Here is a 14,850-nt window from a genome sequence, read left to right as displayed (position 1 = left end):
ACGCTCCCTCCACCCCCGTCCCCCCCCCTCCCCCCCCCCCCAAAAAAAAAAAAATCCGTAGAAAAAAAACAAACCCCAGTTTTTTCTTAAGTAGAAGTTCCTGTGTTTTAGTCTGTGCCCACTGGATCTCGTCCTGTCACCAGGAACCACTGGGAAGAGCCTGGCCTCACCTTCTTTACTCCACCCATCATACATGTATACACGTAGACAAAATTTCCTTGAACTTTCTCTTCTCCAGGGTGGACAGTCTCAGTCTCTCATCATATGACAGACGCTCTGGTTCCTTAATCATCTTTGTGGCCCTCATAATACTACTTATACCAGTAATCATAACTGTACTAATACAGGGCAATTTGTCCAGCACCAAGAGAATTCAGAAGATAAACTGTACGCAGGCCAGGCAGGGTTGAGTAAGTAAGGCTACAGGACAGAACGGCTGCAGAAAAGCACGGGAGAAAGCTGTACCCTGGGGGTCATTAGGATGTAGTATGACAGGCTCATTTTCTCCATTTGCAGAAGCCACCCATTTAAAATACCCAGAGGACTCTAGAACGTTTCTGGGCTAAAAGTATCCTCAATGTGCTGGTTTTGGCTGAGATAGAGTTAATTTTCTTCACAGTAGCTGCTATGTGGCTGTGTTTTGGATTTGTGCTGAAAGCAGCGTTGATGACCCCAGGATGTTTGAGTTGTCGCTGAGCAGGGTTTGCACAGCGTCAAGGCCTTTTCTGCCTCTCACCCCACCCCACCAGTGAGGAGGCTGGGGGGGCACAAGGAGTTGGGAGGGGACACGGCCGGGACAGCTGACCCCGATGACCCAAGGGATATCCCATACCCTCTGAGGTCATGCTCAGCACATACAGCTGGGGGAAGAAGAAGGAAGGGGGGACATTGGGAGTGATGATGTTTGTCTTCCCAAGTCACCGTTAGGCGTGATGGAGCCCTGCGTACCTGGAGATGGCTGAACCCCTGCCTGCCCATGGGAAGTATGGAACGAATTCCTTGTTTTGCTTTCCTTGTGGGCGCAGCTTTTGTTTTACCTGTTAAACTGCCTTTATCTGAACCCACGAGTTGTCTCACTTTTACCCTTCCAATTCTCTCGATTCTCTCTCCCATCCCACTGCAGGGAAGCAAACTGTGTAGGGCCCACAACAGTCAATTAGTTTATATTTCAATTTGACTCATAAAACCAAGATGGAAAAGCAGACAAACATACTGCGTGAACAGTATGGAAGTTATTTCCATATGAAATGCTATAAAAATCTAAAAAGTTTTGTTGGCCTTTCAGTAGCAATTTAACTATATAGAAGCATCAATTTTCAGAGCAAAATCTGAATATGCACTTAGACCAATCCATGGTTAAGGCAGTCAAAGAAACAGGTTCAATCCCTAATGTGTGCGATTCAAATGAGTTACTCATTCCAGGCCCAGAGCACACAGCTCAAGAGTGCCAGGAATCGATATCTGTCTTGAAATAAAACTTGTAACAAAGAGTGATAAAACCCCAACAAGATGTCTATATTGGCATTTTTTCCACTGAAATTATTCTCATCAGTTTTAAAAAAATCAAAAGACAGAAGTAAACCAGGGGTCGCTACACTGGAAAACAGTACTGTATTTACAAATAGACAGCAAGAAAGTCATGGGCCAGACAATGATTAAAGCACAAAATCTGCTACCACAGGATATTATAATCAGTTAGAGATTAGAAGAGGAATGCTGCAAAGATGTACGTGTACAAGAACATATATATGTCAAAAGAAGTGAGGGTATCCATCATCAACCTTGTTCAGGCCTCCAGCTAAAGCACAAGTTCTTACAGGGAAGGTTATTTACTGTCAAGGAAATAATGAAATTTTTTAATTTCAGAGTTTTCCTTTTGTAACTATCTGAAGTGCTTTGGCAATCTAACTGAATTATAAACAAATATATCGGTCACTTCATCTTCTACTAAAACACAGCCATATGCAAGAGTTAAGTACAGCAACTAATTAATACTCAGTAACTCAACAGTTAAACATACAAAGTCATAAATGCCGTAAATTAAAACCCACATAACTAATCAACTACAATGGATTTCTTTTTTCTTCCTGAATAGCTGTCTTGAATGAAGCAGACAAAAACTTAAATCTCAGGATTAAGAACCTTAAAATGACAGGGAAATCTGTGCTAATAAATACGTAAGTGTAATTATTTCCAAGGGTTTTGTCCTTTACCTCTACAGACATTACTGACAGCAAAATACAAAACTTCTCTTGTCCATAGTGTAGAAGAGGCTACAGAATGCAGGACTGAACAGAGTAGGGATGCTGCACACTTCTCTGTGTGTACAGCTAGAAAAGCGCAGAGGTTAATCAAAAATATTCCCTGAAAGGTACAGAAAGAGGCAATTCAATAAAGCAAGCAGCTTTTTCATTGAAATCTGGTACTGTTCTATACCCTTCCCTTCACCTCTACATTCACATGCACAGAAATGGGCTTACCAAGGAGTTGACAGGCTTGGCAAAACTTCTGTGGAAAAAGGTCATTAAGGAAGCAAAACATACGGGGACAGCATGAAAAAGTAGAAGGGAGGAATGTATGAGGCTGTGCACACAAAAGCAGTGCATCATTCCAGGAGAAACCATCAAAAAAATCAACATGCAAAAGGCAAAAAAAAAATCTGCTCTGCTCTCTTCTTACCTTGCTGTCAAAAAGATCTGTCCATTTTGTGGTTTCCCAGAATGTCTCTGTCAAAGCTTCTGAGCAGCTCTCATGATCCTCATCTTTGCCTTCTGCATCACTGGAAGCAGCCCCTTCTTGGGCCTGCAGATGAAGAAGTTGGTCAGCCAGTGCACTTCCTTTTCGACAAAGTGCATCCACTAAAGTAGTCTTCTGTTTTTCCATTTCGCTAGAAAAAAGTAACATGAAAAATTTTAAAGAACTTTTGGCAGATGCCTCATGAAGAGCAGAATCAGTGCTGTACTGAGTTTAAGCTACAAAGTTTACAGCAGTTAGTATGCACACAATGAAAATAAGCACAAAGATAATTTTTAAAGCATGGTTATTTACTATAAACTAATTGTAAAAAATTACCTGAAAAATTACTAGGCATTAAACAAGCTCAATCATTCTTCTAAATCTGAAATGCCTTTCATGTCTTAAGGCAAGGGCAACTCAGGATTCTAAAACTGAGTAAGCCAGCATCTAGAAACACAGTTTTATAGTTCTTGGCATTATAAACAGAGAGTCAAATCCAGCACTAACATAAGCAGATACAATTCTGCTGACTTCAAAGGAACTGCACCCATTTAAAGCACCATTGAATTTGGTGTTCAATTTCAGATGTTAGATTCAACCACATGACCTAATGGGTCAACTTACCAAGAAATGTTTAGAATTAAGTTTATTATGTCATAGCTTTGCTTTTACATCAGCAATTCTACAATTATACACATATACTCAGGATAGCTAGAACAGACAGACAAGTTTTACAATTGAAATCTAGTATTTTATCTAAAATAAACAAATATGCATCCCCCATTTTAAGGGCCTAATCTTCAAATCTGCTGCTCTATTTGTGACTAAAACAGCACCACGCCACACACTGCAATCCACCAGTTGTTCTCCAGACTAGGGTGTCACCTTCAAAATACTGTCTTCCTAAGGATATATACTGCTAATTCAGAGCAACAATCTAAAACTTAAAGAAAAAAAAAACAGGTCTCAAAAATACTCTGAAGCACAAGTATGGTCATCATGTTTTTCACAAATGAAGTCTTTTGCAAGCAGTTACTTCTTAGATCGCTGTCAATTTTGTCTTCAAACACAGATCCAAAAGGTAGGTAGCATTCAAAGCACACACCTCTGTATCGATATTCTACTGGTCCCCCTGATCCGAGATTCAGCTTGACACAAAAACTTAACCCCCCATTTTTCTGACACATTTAAATCCTGAAAGCACTTTTGTTTATTCTATTTAACATTTCTAAGTAAATATTTGCAGGTTTCAGTGTCCCTACATTCTGGAGATATAATAAGAGAACAAAATAATTTTGCAGTCAAGTTTGAAATTACCTGTGCCCCTCAAAATAACACAAGTTATTCTAAAGGATTATAGTCATTCCATTTCTTATAAGTAGAGACAAAGTACACAGATTACAGAAATAGGATGCAAGAAAATTATTTACTGGGTAGGTACTTTTTTATAGTAGTTGCATCAGGTCTGGGATCAGTCTTCATGGCAAAATATACTGCTAATGCTGTCTGATCAATATGAGAGATTACAGTATTTGCAGCTTCAACAATTTCATCAAGTCTTTTCATTCGCTCCTAAAAGAGGGATAAAAAAACGTGGTTAGCACTACGAAATCACACTACTTGATTGTTCATTCTACTAACACCAGGATAATTGCAAAAGTATGCAGAAATAAGATTAGATAATTCAACATGTCCTTTTCTCCACTTTCTCCAATTTTTGATTCAAAAAACTGGTAAGAAGTCTGCATTATCAAGATTTCCCGCATATGTAGTCCATTTCACTGAAAACAAACTGTAAAATACGAGGTGGGTATATGCAAAATGCAGAGTTTACAGAAAGAAAACCACCTTTCAGTACAAATTAATCCTCCTACATAATGGTAGCAGTTGTTCATTTCAGAAATAAATATAAAATCAGAATCAAATAAACAGAAAAAATATTCAAGCTACTGACATATACACCAAGCTGTTTATCTTCAAGATAAACAAAAAAAGCAGACATATGTCAGCAGCACACATATGTTTTCTATCCATGGTTCTCATTTTTGAGGACAATGACAGATGGTTGATTTAGCTGTGTCATGTCAAGGGGTTACTGTCCTCAGTCGTCTGAGCAATTCTGCTACAAGAAATTACCAACACAGTAGAGGAGCAGAATGGGATGTGTGCTTGTCTCAGTAACCGCCATTTAGAATAATGTTGTTGTAGTCTAAACCAGTAAGGAAACTTACAGTGTGTTTAACTTAACAAGGAGTAAATGATAAGCAAACAGACTATAGGTAGGCATACTTTCTTTCATTCTGCTGTGGGATTAAGTAAATCACAGTCAGGTAGGGAGGCAGTTGTCAATCTAATTAGGAATTTCTGCTTTATAGTACCGAGTACAGCTATGGCAGTCACTTCAAGACCAAACACGTATGAAGAAAGATTCAGCTGTTTAGGCTACATGGATGTATTGAGACAAATCAAGTTTTAAAAAAATGTTAAATAACCTTTTCAGAATCCAGCTGATGAAGTCTTGCAACGTACAACGGAAGATGATTAGGAAATGCTTCTTTCAACTCATTATACATGTCAGTGGTATCCAGCCTAGAAGAGACGAGGACAGAGCATAAAAGAACAAATTCTGGATATTTTTTTGTACAGCTGCTTCAAGTTTGTGTAGTCATGACAGCAGACATACTTGGTCATCCACTGTATTTTTAGATCTCTTAAAGCTTCAGCAAATTCTTCTTTTACATCTTTTTCTTTTTCTTGTTCTCTTTCTTTCTCTTTGCTGCCATTTTTACTCTTTGATGGCGATGGTATCAGATGATAATGAACAGTAAGGACATCCTGGAGGTGGGAAAAGAGACACATACTGAGAGGGATACAGTACACTTTTTTCTGATGCTATACAAAAGCTAAATCATAGCAAGAAACTGCTCTGAGCTACACATACACCGAGTAAGGATTCTCAGAGCAAAGGTATTAGTCATTAAGAATTCAGGAACTGCTTTGACTTCGTATTTTAAGCAATACAAGGATGTAAATATTAAAACAGCACACTGGATGTGAGACAAGAAAGCTTAAAATTTCACAAGTTTGACATTTTTGCATTCATGTAATTTTACATAATATTAGTTAGGGAATCAGAAGGGTGGGGTTTTTTTGTTTGTTTACAAAAAAGCATATAACTTGGTTAAAAGGCAAAAGAAAAAAAATCAGTTAGAGATCTTGTCCTACAAATCTGGCAATAAGCAAATGAACAAAGATGACTGAATTCTAAAAAAAAATACCACGGTATGATAAACATGAATCATGCCAGGATGCACAACTTTATTCCTCCTGAGACAGTATTTCTTCCATGTGCCTACTGAATTAGTTGATGCATCCACAGTCAACTGTTTTCCAGTTTGCTGCTACAGACTTTCCAGTTTCACCTGTATCTGTGCTCAAATTAAGTAGACACAATAGTAAGATTTTTTTTTTTTCTTTTAAACTATGCTATATACTAGCATAGGAATACCACTATAGCTTGAGTTCATACTACACTAGTCAACAATTACCATGAGAAAATTAGTTACAGCTATTTAAAAGGAAAATCCTAACTGATCGTATACCATGCTCTGAAGTCCATTTCCTAAGATAATTTACAAATAAATTTGCAAATAAGCCAACATCAGATTTCAGTCATTGCTTCCAAAACATTACAATCTGGGGAGGCCATTTTGTTGGGTTTGGTTTTAATGTTGTAATTTTTAAAAAAGCCTCTCCCCAAATGGTGAGGGCACATGTCCCATTATTTTACATATAGGATATTTCACAGAGAAGATCACTTAAGTTTAAATCCTCTAGATACCATTACTCTGTTGCAACACTGTGCAAAATATTGTGTTGTGTGCTCAACAGCTGTGGCAATTTAATTATTTAATCTGATTATTCCAAAATACATTTGTGGGAATATGTTTCCTATAAACCAGGTCAGTGTCACATAATGAAAAGAAATCTTGTGCACAAGATGGAGTTATTTCAGGTTACTTAAATACTGAGTAAAAAGGTGACTGTTAGAAACTGCTACGCATAACCTCGAAATAATGGACTTCAATACTATGCTTCCGAAACTATTCAAGAACATTGATGCAGCACAATTTTATTTGAACCGATAGTTCAGACAGACCAGCAGCTTGCTATGGCTTACTCAAAAAAGCACTGGTAAAAGAAAGCGACACCAATATTCCCTTAAACCCATTTTTCCAGCTACTCAATACGTAATCACAGATGAACCACAAAATTGACATTTACATATATATTTTTTTAAAAAACCTAGTTTAGATCACTAATCTACATTAAAGTGTAGCTCTCACAGGAACTATCCTGCGCACGTGCATTTCAAGTATGAAGTGCAGTAAACCTCGATAAGACTTCAGCAAGACCTAGGCCAGAGCATGACAAAACAGGTCATGGAGGGAAGCAGATGTAGCGGAGGCTACACAAGTCAGGAACATGGGATGGGGCTGGCTAAGATAATTAGAATGGCAGAAAGCAACAACGTAGTTCATTAAAACAAACCAAACATTTTAAGATGCCTAAGAAGTTAGTTCAGTACAAGAGTCTGATTCAGTAGTTCACGGTGTTTTTTAAAAGATGTCCTCTATTGAGACTAATACTTTCTTAGGAAAGAAACTTGCCTTCCTAGAAATATTATTCTAATGTTTTAGGATTTCCTTCTTGGAAGTCCTCTTCTATCTTACTTGGCAACATATGTTTGGAGTCATGTATCTAAACAGCCTCTGCGTTCTCAAGCCTTGTCTATATGAGAAGGCTCTACTACTCTGGTTTAAGTTTCAAATCACGTGTAATTAGATTAACAGAATCCCATTTATGTGGATGAACACTTTCATTGAAGAGACTAATTCTATGCAGCTAAACCATCAACAGTAAAATGTCATCTCCCTATTCTCTCAGCTAGGTACTTTCGGTCTCCTGAGATTCTGCAAGCATTGCAAGCGATGATCATTGAAAGGAAAAGAATGCGCTTCAGACCTAGGCACCCTTCTTTTTCAAAAGGGCTTACAGAAAAAGAGGCACACTCTTCTCTACAGACATCAAACTTATTTCATGGGATAAAGAAGGTTTAGCTGCTTATCACATTTAACTAAACTATCACAAGACCATAAGACAGACTGAAGGCTTCTGTCTTTCCTCTATTCTGTCTGTAAAGACTAGCATTTATAAAACTTGGCAACTCCCTAGACACAAGAAGATCCCAGAATGATGCTGTCATTGCCATTACAGAAATATTCATCATTAGAGATTAAGGAGAAGAAAGGCAACTCTCCACAATTCCGTGCTTTAATCTGTTTTCTTATTCAAATTTCACTCTGTTCCACAGCAACAGGATTGCTAGTGTACTGGATTTGATTTTATATATACCTATAAAAAGATACAGAGCAATCGACAGAGAAAGGCAGCAAGCGAGCATATCATCCATTGAAAAGATGACTTTAAGGAAACTTTCAAATTAATGAGAAAGCTGCTCTTTGTTTAACCTCTAAAAAAATTAAGCAATATTAAAAACTTTGGAAGCATATAGGATATGCACTTTGTCAGTGTACTCTCTGCAGAGTTTGCTATGCCTCGGGGAGTTTACTTTTAACTAGAACTACAAACTGCATACATAAACAAGCACAACGCCCTCAAAACAGTCACCTCTTAAAAGAGCTTAATTATCAGTTAACTTAATTTGGTTTAAAGATTTAAATTTAGAGTTTTGTCCGATGAGTCAACATCTGGTACTTTATGTGGAAAAGACGTACAAACTATCGTTATGTGTCCTTTAAAGCACTGATAGTAAAATTAACCACAGGAAAAAGCTCCTTGCAGGAACACATCCCAGGTCTCATTTTCAATTTAATAAATACTATGCACATCTGCATACACGCACAGTTGAATGTGCACATGGAATTTGTATCTATTTTAAAATACATACAACCTGTGCAACTGCTTACTTCTACAGCAATAGTCTTATTTCATTGAAAATGAATGAAGTTTCTTGAAGCCACCAGCTAGGCTTCCACAAAATTCTCTCTTATATGTACTTCATCCTATTTTTGAAGGCCTCCTGATTAAACAGGGATAGTCTTAATACTCAAAGGAAGTCATCCTTTCAGGTTCGACTTCACAATGGTATTTATTAGTCTTCCACTAGTACTCATCAATATCTGCATAATGCATTTCTTGCTTCAAATTGGAGGACAGGATGGCAGAGTAGGGAGAAAGACGTAGACATTTTCTATCCCTTAGCTAGTTGTTACATATTGCTGTTCAAGAGCTGCATTATGTAAAACAACAAAAAAACCAATTCTTCTTACAGACCAGAAAAAGTCAATAATTTGTTTCCATTCTAACTATTTTCAGGACAAAACTTGGAGACAAGGAGGGAGGGCGAAAAATCTGATTGTAACTGCATTACAAAAGTTAGGTGGTGAAAGAAGAAAGGTACATAGAACCAATTTGTTTTTCACACAGTGCCTCCCCATTAGAGACCAAGAGGACTTTGAATGGTACATCAGCTTCCCAAGCCCTGACAGTAGGGCACACTCTACTTCAGTAGGGATCAGTTCAAAGGACAATCATCACTGAATTCTGAACTTCATACATATCACAGGTTCAGTAGTCAGAGAAAGGATTCGTTTGTTGGGGTTTTTTTAAAGTCCAGACACGCTGAAGACAGGAAGATGTTAAGTAAAAACCCATGGCTAAGGGTTGTCTTGGGTTTTGTTTTGGGTTTGGGACACGGACGTAGTGCAGAGAGTCAAGTGAAGGGCCACAAAGATGACGGACTGGAGCATGTCTCCTACGAGGGAAAGGCTGAGAGAGCTGGGACTGTTCAGCCCGGAGAAGAGAAGGCATTTAGGGGGTGGAGGGATGGGGAGGGCATTTGGGGACTGATCTCCTCAATCTGTGTAAATATCTATAGGGAGGGTGTAAAGAGAAATCCAGGCTCTCTTCAGTGGTGCCCAGTGCCAAGACCAGAGGCAAGGGGCACAGAAACACAGGAGGTTCCCTCTGAATGTCAGGAAAGACTTTTTCACAGGGGGGTGATGGAGTATTGGTGCAGGCTGCCCAGGGAGGTTGTGGAGACTCCATCCTTGGAGATAGTTAAAAACCATCTGGACATGGTCCTGGGAAACTGGCTCTAGAAAGCTCTGCTCGAGCAGGGAGGTCAGACCAGATCACCTCCAGAAGCCCCTTCCAGCCTCAGTCATTCTCTGAATGTACTTTCAAACACCCAGAAACGGCCACCCCGGATTTCTGGTAGTCTCATGCACATAGGTGCAAGCTGACAAGTTCCCTCCTTCCTCAACTAAAAACAAAAAAAAAAATTGAAAACAAAAGCCCCAAAACAACAACAACAAACCAACACTTTCTACAGACTAGTCACCAGTATCAGAGCAAAAAATGGAACTTGCAAATTAACACTCCTAATCCTACAAGAGGACCTGGACTTGTCTGTGAAAAATATGAAAAAATCTACACATACCTTTTTGCCTGACTGAGTCACAAAAGAAATATATAAACGTGTTTCCCATGCTGCAAAACACCTTAACCGCATGTAAACTTATGACAGTGCAGGGTAAATATTCAAAACTTGTAAACTAGGAAGCCCTCAGAGTTGCATTCTCAGAAAAATACGTTCATTAATGGAGCTCTTATGGATCAGTGCTCTGAAACACATCGTGTTTTATTTATTTGCTGCTAGTAAACTGATGTCTTCTGAATAATAGGTGAAAGCATCAAGAAGAATAGTTTCTATTGAGGCTTGGGTGAGTATACTGCTCAGATCTGAACACAAATCTCTGGTCTAAAACCAAAAACCACAGAACATGCAACCTCTTGGATCTGTTTAACAGGTTTTGTTATGCAAAGTAAATTACGATTAGAGTTTAACTCCCTTGTTAGAGATTCACTTAGTGAAGATTTTATAACCTATTCATCAGGAAGCCACGTATTCACATGGGATTTTAAATCATCTTTCTAAAACCGATCTGCACAATTTCCAGATGCAGTATAAAAAAAAAATTGCAGCAACGCGCATTAAAATCCTTTTTGTAAAGCCTAATCGCATTCCCATACAGTTATTACACCAAGACCAGAGTAAGTCAGCAGGCTCAATTACCAGCTCCCTGTTAACAAAATCACAGATTATGGCAATAAACTGTGTTATTCACAATTCTCATGCCTTATTTCTAACAAGAATCCTGACTAATTTGCATGTGACTCTAGAACACAGTACCTTGAAAACAAAAGAATGTAAATAGCCTTACAACTGAAGAACAAACCAAAACATTTTTTTTTTTTTTACAAAGACTGTTTTTCAGTCTCTGACTGCTAGCAGAATATTGTATTAGCCAACATAAAAATACGAGAAAGCACAATATTAAACACTGCTATGTTAAAAGTCACTCACTCCCTACCTAAAATATCTTACACATGCTCCAGAATTCTTTCTGTAAATTCTACTACCTGCTACATCACTGTATAAATTCTAGCTTGTAATGAGTTATATTCAAGTAGAATCATGAATTGAGAGACTTATCAATGAAGTCCATCCCTTCTAGGAAAAAACTTCTTGCTACAGTATGCTTTTTAATGACTGTAATGAAGCCAGCTCTCAATTCAGTAGACCTGGTATACAGTTAGATATTCAATTCTACATCAAAGTGTTACGTTCGTATTCAGTTCTCAGTTTGCAGAGAGAACAGAACAGGCAGAAACACCTGCCACAGAAAATTTTGACCACAAATAGTGAAGATTCTTGGGTATTTCATAAAAAGAAAAATTACAGACCACTAATCACCACATGCATTTTTACAGCACTTATTGCAGAAGTACCCAGATGCTCATGTGCCTCTCAGCTTTGTATTACAGAAGTGTTTTGTCATTCTACCAGCGGGCATACTTAAGGTGCTGAAGTAAATAACTCAGGACTAAGGAGGTAGATGAGGAAGACAAATTAAAAACCAATACTGGTAGACAAATTCTTTAAGTCATATGCAAAAAGACTTAAGTATATCTTTTTCAAAAACTAACATTCAGTACCTTTTTAAATTTTCCTTGTCGCTTTGCTGCAGACTGCCCCTGGGAGTTAGAATAACATACCGTAAGAAAACATGCACACACCACACAGGATGGAGACACCTTCTCTGTACAATTATGGTTATACTTTCAACCTACAGATTCTTAAACTTTGAGAGTCACATCTATGATCAACCATGCTCTTAAAGCATGCTCTTTCAGGTTTTTAAAATTAATAAAACAATGCATTATTGTGTATACAGTCTGTTATTCCTGTAAGACAAGCAAGTGCTGTTAACCACTTAGCTTAAATTAATAAATTACAGAAATTCAGTCTTGAAAGTGTAGATTTTGGATTTTGACTGTTTAGTGGCATTGTTCCATTTCATAATAAATATCCAGAAATTAGATACATTTTCCCCTCACATTGCATCCAGTTTGCTGCCTAGTCCTCTTTTTGTCTCCTGGTACATACTGAGGTTCACCAAAGGCAGCAGAAAGTATCTGATGCCATCTGATGCTATCCTTTTTCCAGTGAAATACAACCATAACAGTAATGCCTCAGACTATGACATGAGACACACCTCAGCTAGAATTTCCTTCTGTGTATGCTCTTAAGTATTCTTCATCACATGAAATTTGACCTACCTCCTACTTCCCACCCCAGATATCACTGTATATAACCACTTGGTCGGGTTTTAAAATAAGATAGACGAGAATTACAACCAACAGTTCAAGGAAGTGCAGAATTCAAGTTAGGGAAACTATACTACACTACTGTAATGGATTTACCATGGATTTCATAAAAGTATACTTGCAACCTTGCAGGCATCACAAAGAAATATAAAACTAAGTATTTTTATTAGTTTTTTAATATTAGTTGCTGGGTTTTCCCTCATTGATACATAAATTCTCCTGACAGACATCATCTAACCTGTAGTTACATGCAATCTGCCCCAAAAGTACTACCTACAACCAAATCAGATTGAATGAATTGAACTTTCAAGAAGATCTAAAGACATGTGCCCACCTACTCACAGAAACTTCATTTTCTATGAAAACATACTCTAGTTTTATACATGTTGTTCAGTCACATCTACTGATATATGGACATAGATGAACTACTTCTAAATACTAACAATCACCAGGATCGATTCAAGTTTATTGTCAGCTTTGCCATCTATTTAAGAATAGCTAAGGGAATCTTCTAAATACCTAAGCACCAGATACACACAAGAGTGATCTGGTTACTACAATTCCTGTTGCACTACAGATTCATACGAGTTAGAAACCACTTTTTACAGGATGCTGCATTATGAGCAAAAAAAAACTTTACAGCTTTTTTCTAGCATCACATACAGAGATTTTACATCATTCTCTTGGAGCATAGTCATATTAGTGGTTGACAACATCAGTGAGCAGCAGGTAAGAATATCTGCTTATGCATCTGACTCAGCAAAATTCCTACTACTTCGTAACAGTGACATATAAGTGTTAAGAAAGCACATATTTTTGCCGAATTTTGTATGCATGCAAGGAAGAGTATAGCTGTTTATTAGAGAACCAACATGCACAAAACAATATATATGCACGTATTTTTCATTCAAAAATTATACTAAGCTAGGCAATTACACGAAATCACTTTTAAAGGCTCCACACCAACAAAAAAGCAGTTGCTTCTAGACATACAAGGATTCAGAGTGAAAGAATCAGAATTCAAAATTTAGAAAATGCAATTAAATTTGAAAGTATAAGACGAAAATAAAACCAGAACTACTTCAAAGTTACTCTGACTTTATAATGGAACAACTGCTTCTAAAATGCATTATGTTACTAAACCTAGTGCACTTTAAAGTACTAAACCCATGAAATACAGCACTTCCTGGCATGCCATTTACTCGCTTCAAAAGTTTCAGAAAAAGAAGCCATCATCCATTCCAAATACTCACAGCTTTCTTTCCAAGTTCTGTTTTAGACAGTGTAAGAGCTCCTGCAAGATAACATCCTGGTCCTGCTCCTTTAGGTATTCTATTCAAAGAAAGGAAGTTCAGTGTTAAAACCACGTTCATTAATGTTCCACGGGGACTACAACAAAGAACCCAAACAGTGAAAGAGCAACACAAGAGGAATTACCAAGCCTAAACAGGTCGACACTATCAAAGTATCATTTTAGTTAGGTGCAGAGGCAGTTGGTTAGATGTAGATGAGAAAAACAGGACTTCAGTAACTTACTTGTCATCAGGCAGAGACGTAACAAAGAATGGCTGACTGTGTTTTGGTGGTAATGTCAAACTGTTGGATTTCTTCTTCCCTAAGAGAGCAAGGCTATGGTTTTCATAAATATCTAAGCTCAAGGTACTAGACAACCTGTGAGAAACAATAAATGGAAGGTCTTTGATGCGATCCAGCTCACTGTTCTGCTCGTGACGAATTTGTAACCGAATAGTGTAATCTCCTTTTTCCAGTTTCACAGAATACTGAAAGAAAGAAGTTCTCATAAATGTCAAGATTAAATATTTTACCATTCACAAATAAACCCAGAAATAAGACTGCCATGTTCTTCTTGATCCATATAGCTCTAGCCATTTAAAATATGCTAGATTGCTGAGTTTTGGAGTCTCCTGAAAACAGAGTGCTTTTAACGCTTGACAACAGCCAAAACACATTTTGAATTGACTGAAAAAAAATTAAGTTTTCAGACCACAAAATAGGCTGACATCATTTGTTCCTATTCTAACATTGTATTAACTGCTCAAAGAATAATCAGAATTCTTGTTAAACTTTCAGTTCAAAACCTCTAGCAGGTTTGCCTTGATAGGTTTTCAGTTTACTATGTAACTTTTGGAATTCTGTGGTTTAGATCACAGGATATCTTCTACTGTCTCAAACACTGTATCAGTTGTCACACTGAGGGACTCAGTGTTCCTGTGAGATTTAAGGCTGCAGTTTAAAGAGTTGACAGACTCTTTGCCCTGAGCTTTTTATATATTCAGTTACGACTATGCAGATAACATCATCTCCATCTATTAAAAAAAAACCCAAACCCACTCCCCG

The 14,850-nt window shown here is 37.6% G+C and overlaps 1 protein-coding gene across 1 annotated transcript in view; it reads right to left on the bottom strand.

Annotated features, from left to right (window-relative positions):
- Positions 1-14,850, bottom strand: part of TPP2 (tripeptidyl peptidase II) — a 36,620-nt gene that overhangs the window by 7,609 nt on the left and 14,161 nt on the right. The window contains exons 12-17 of the mRNA XM_009702794.1: positions 14,029-14,273; positions 13,746-13,824; positions 5,420-5,571; positions 5,229-5,325; positions 4,178-4,308; positions 2,680-2,887 (exon numbers count right to left, since the gene is read on the bottom strand). Coding sequence (XP_009701096.1) covers positions 2,680-2,887; positions 4,178-4,308; positions 5,229-5,325; positions 5,420-5,571; positions 13,746-13,824; positions 14,029-14,273 — 912 coding nt within the window. The remainder of the gene's footprint in view (positions 1-2,679; positions 2,888-4,177; positions 4,309-5,228; positions 5,326-5,419; positions 5,572-13,745; positions 13,825-14,028; positions 14,274-14,850) is intronic.

This window comes from Cariama cristata, unplaced genomic scaffold, assembly GCF_000690535.1.
Source record: "Cariama cristata isolate BGI_N322 unplaced genomic scaffold, ASM69053v1 scaffold1986, whole genome shotgun sequence".
Lineage (NCBI taxonomy): Eukaryota > Metazoa > Chordata > Aves > Cariamiformes > Cariamidae > Cariama > Cariama cristata.
The sequence above is the reverse complement of the archived record's forward strand: the minus strand, read 5'-3'. Positions and strand labels throughout refer to the sequence as shown.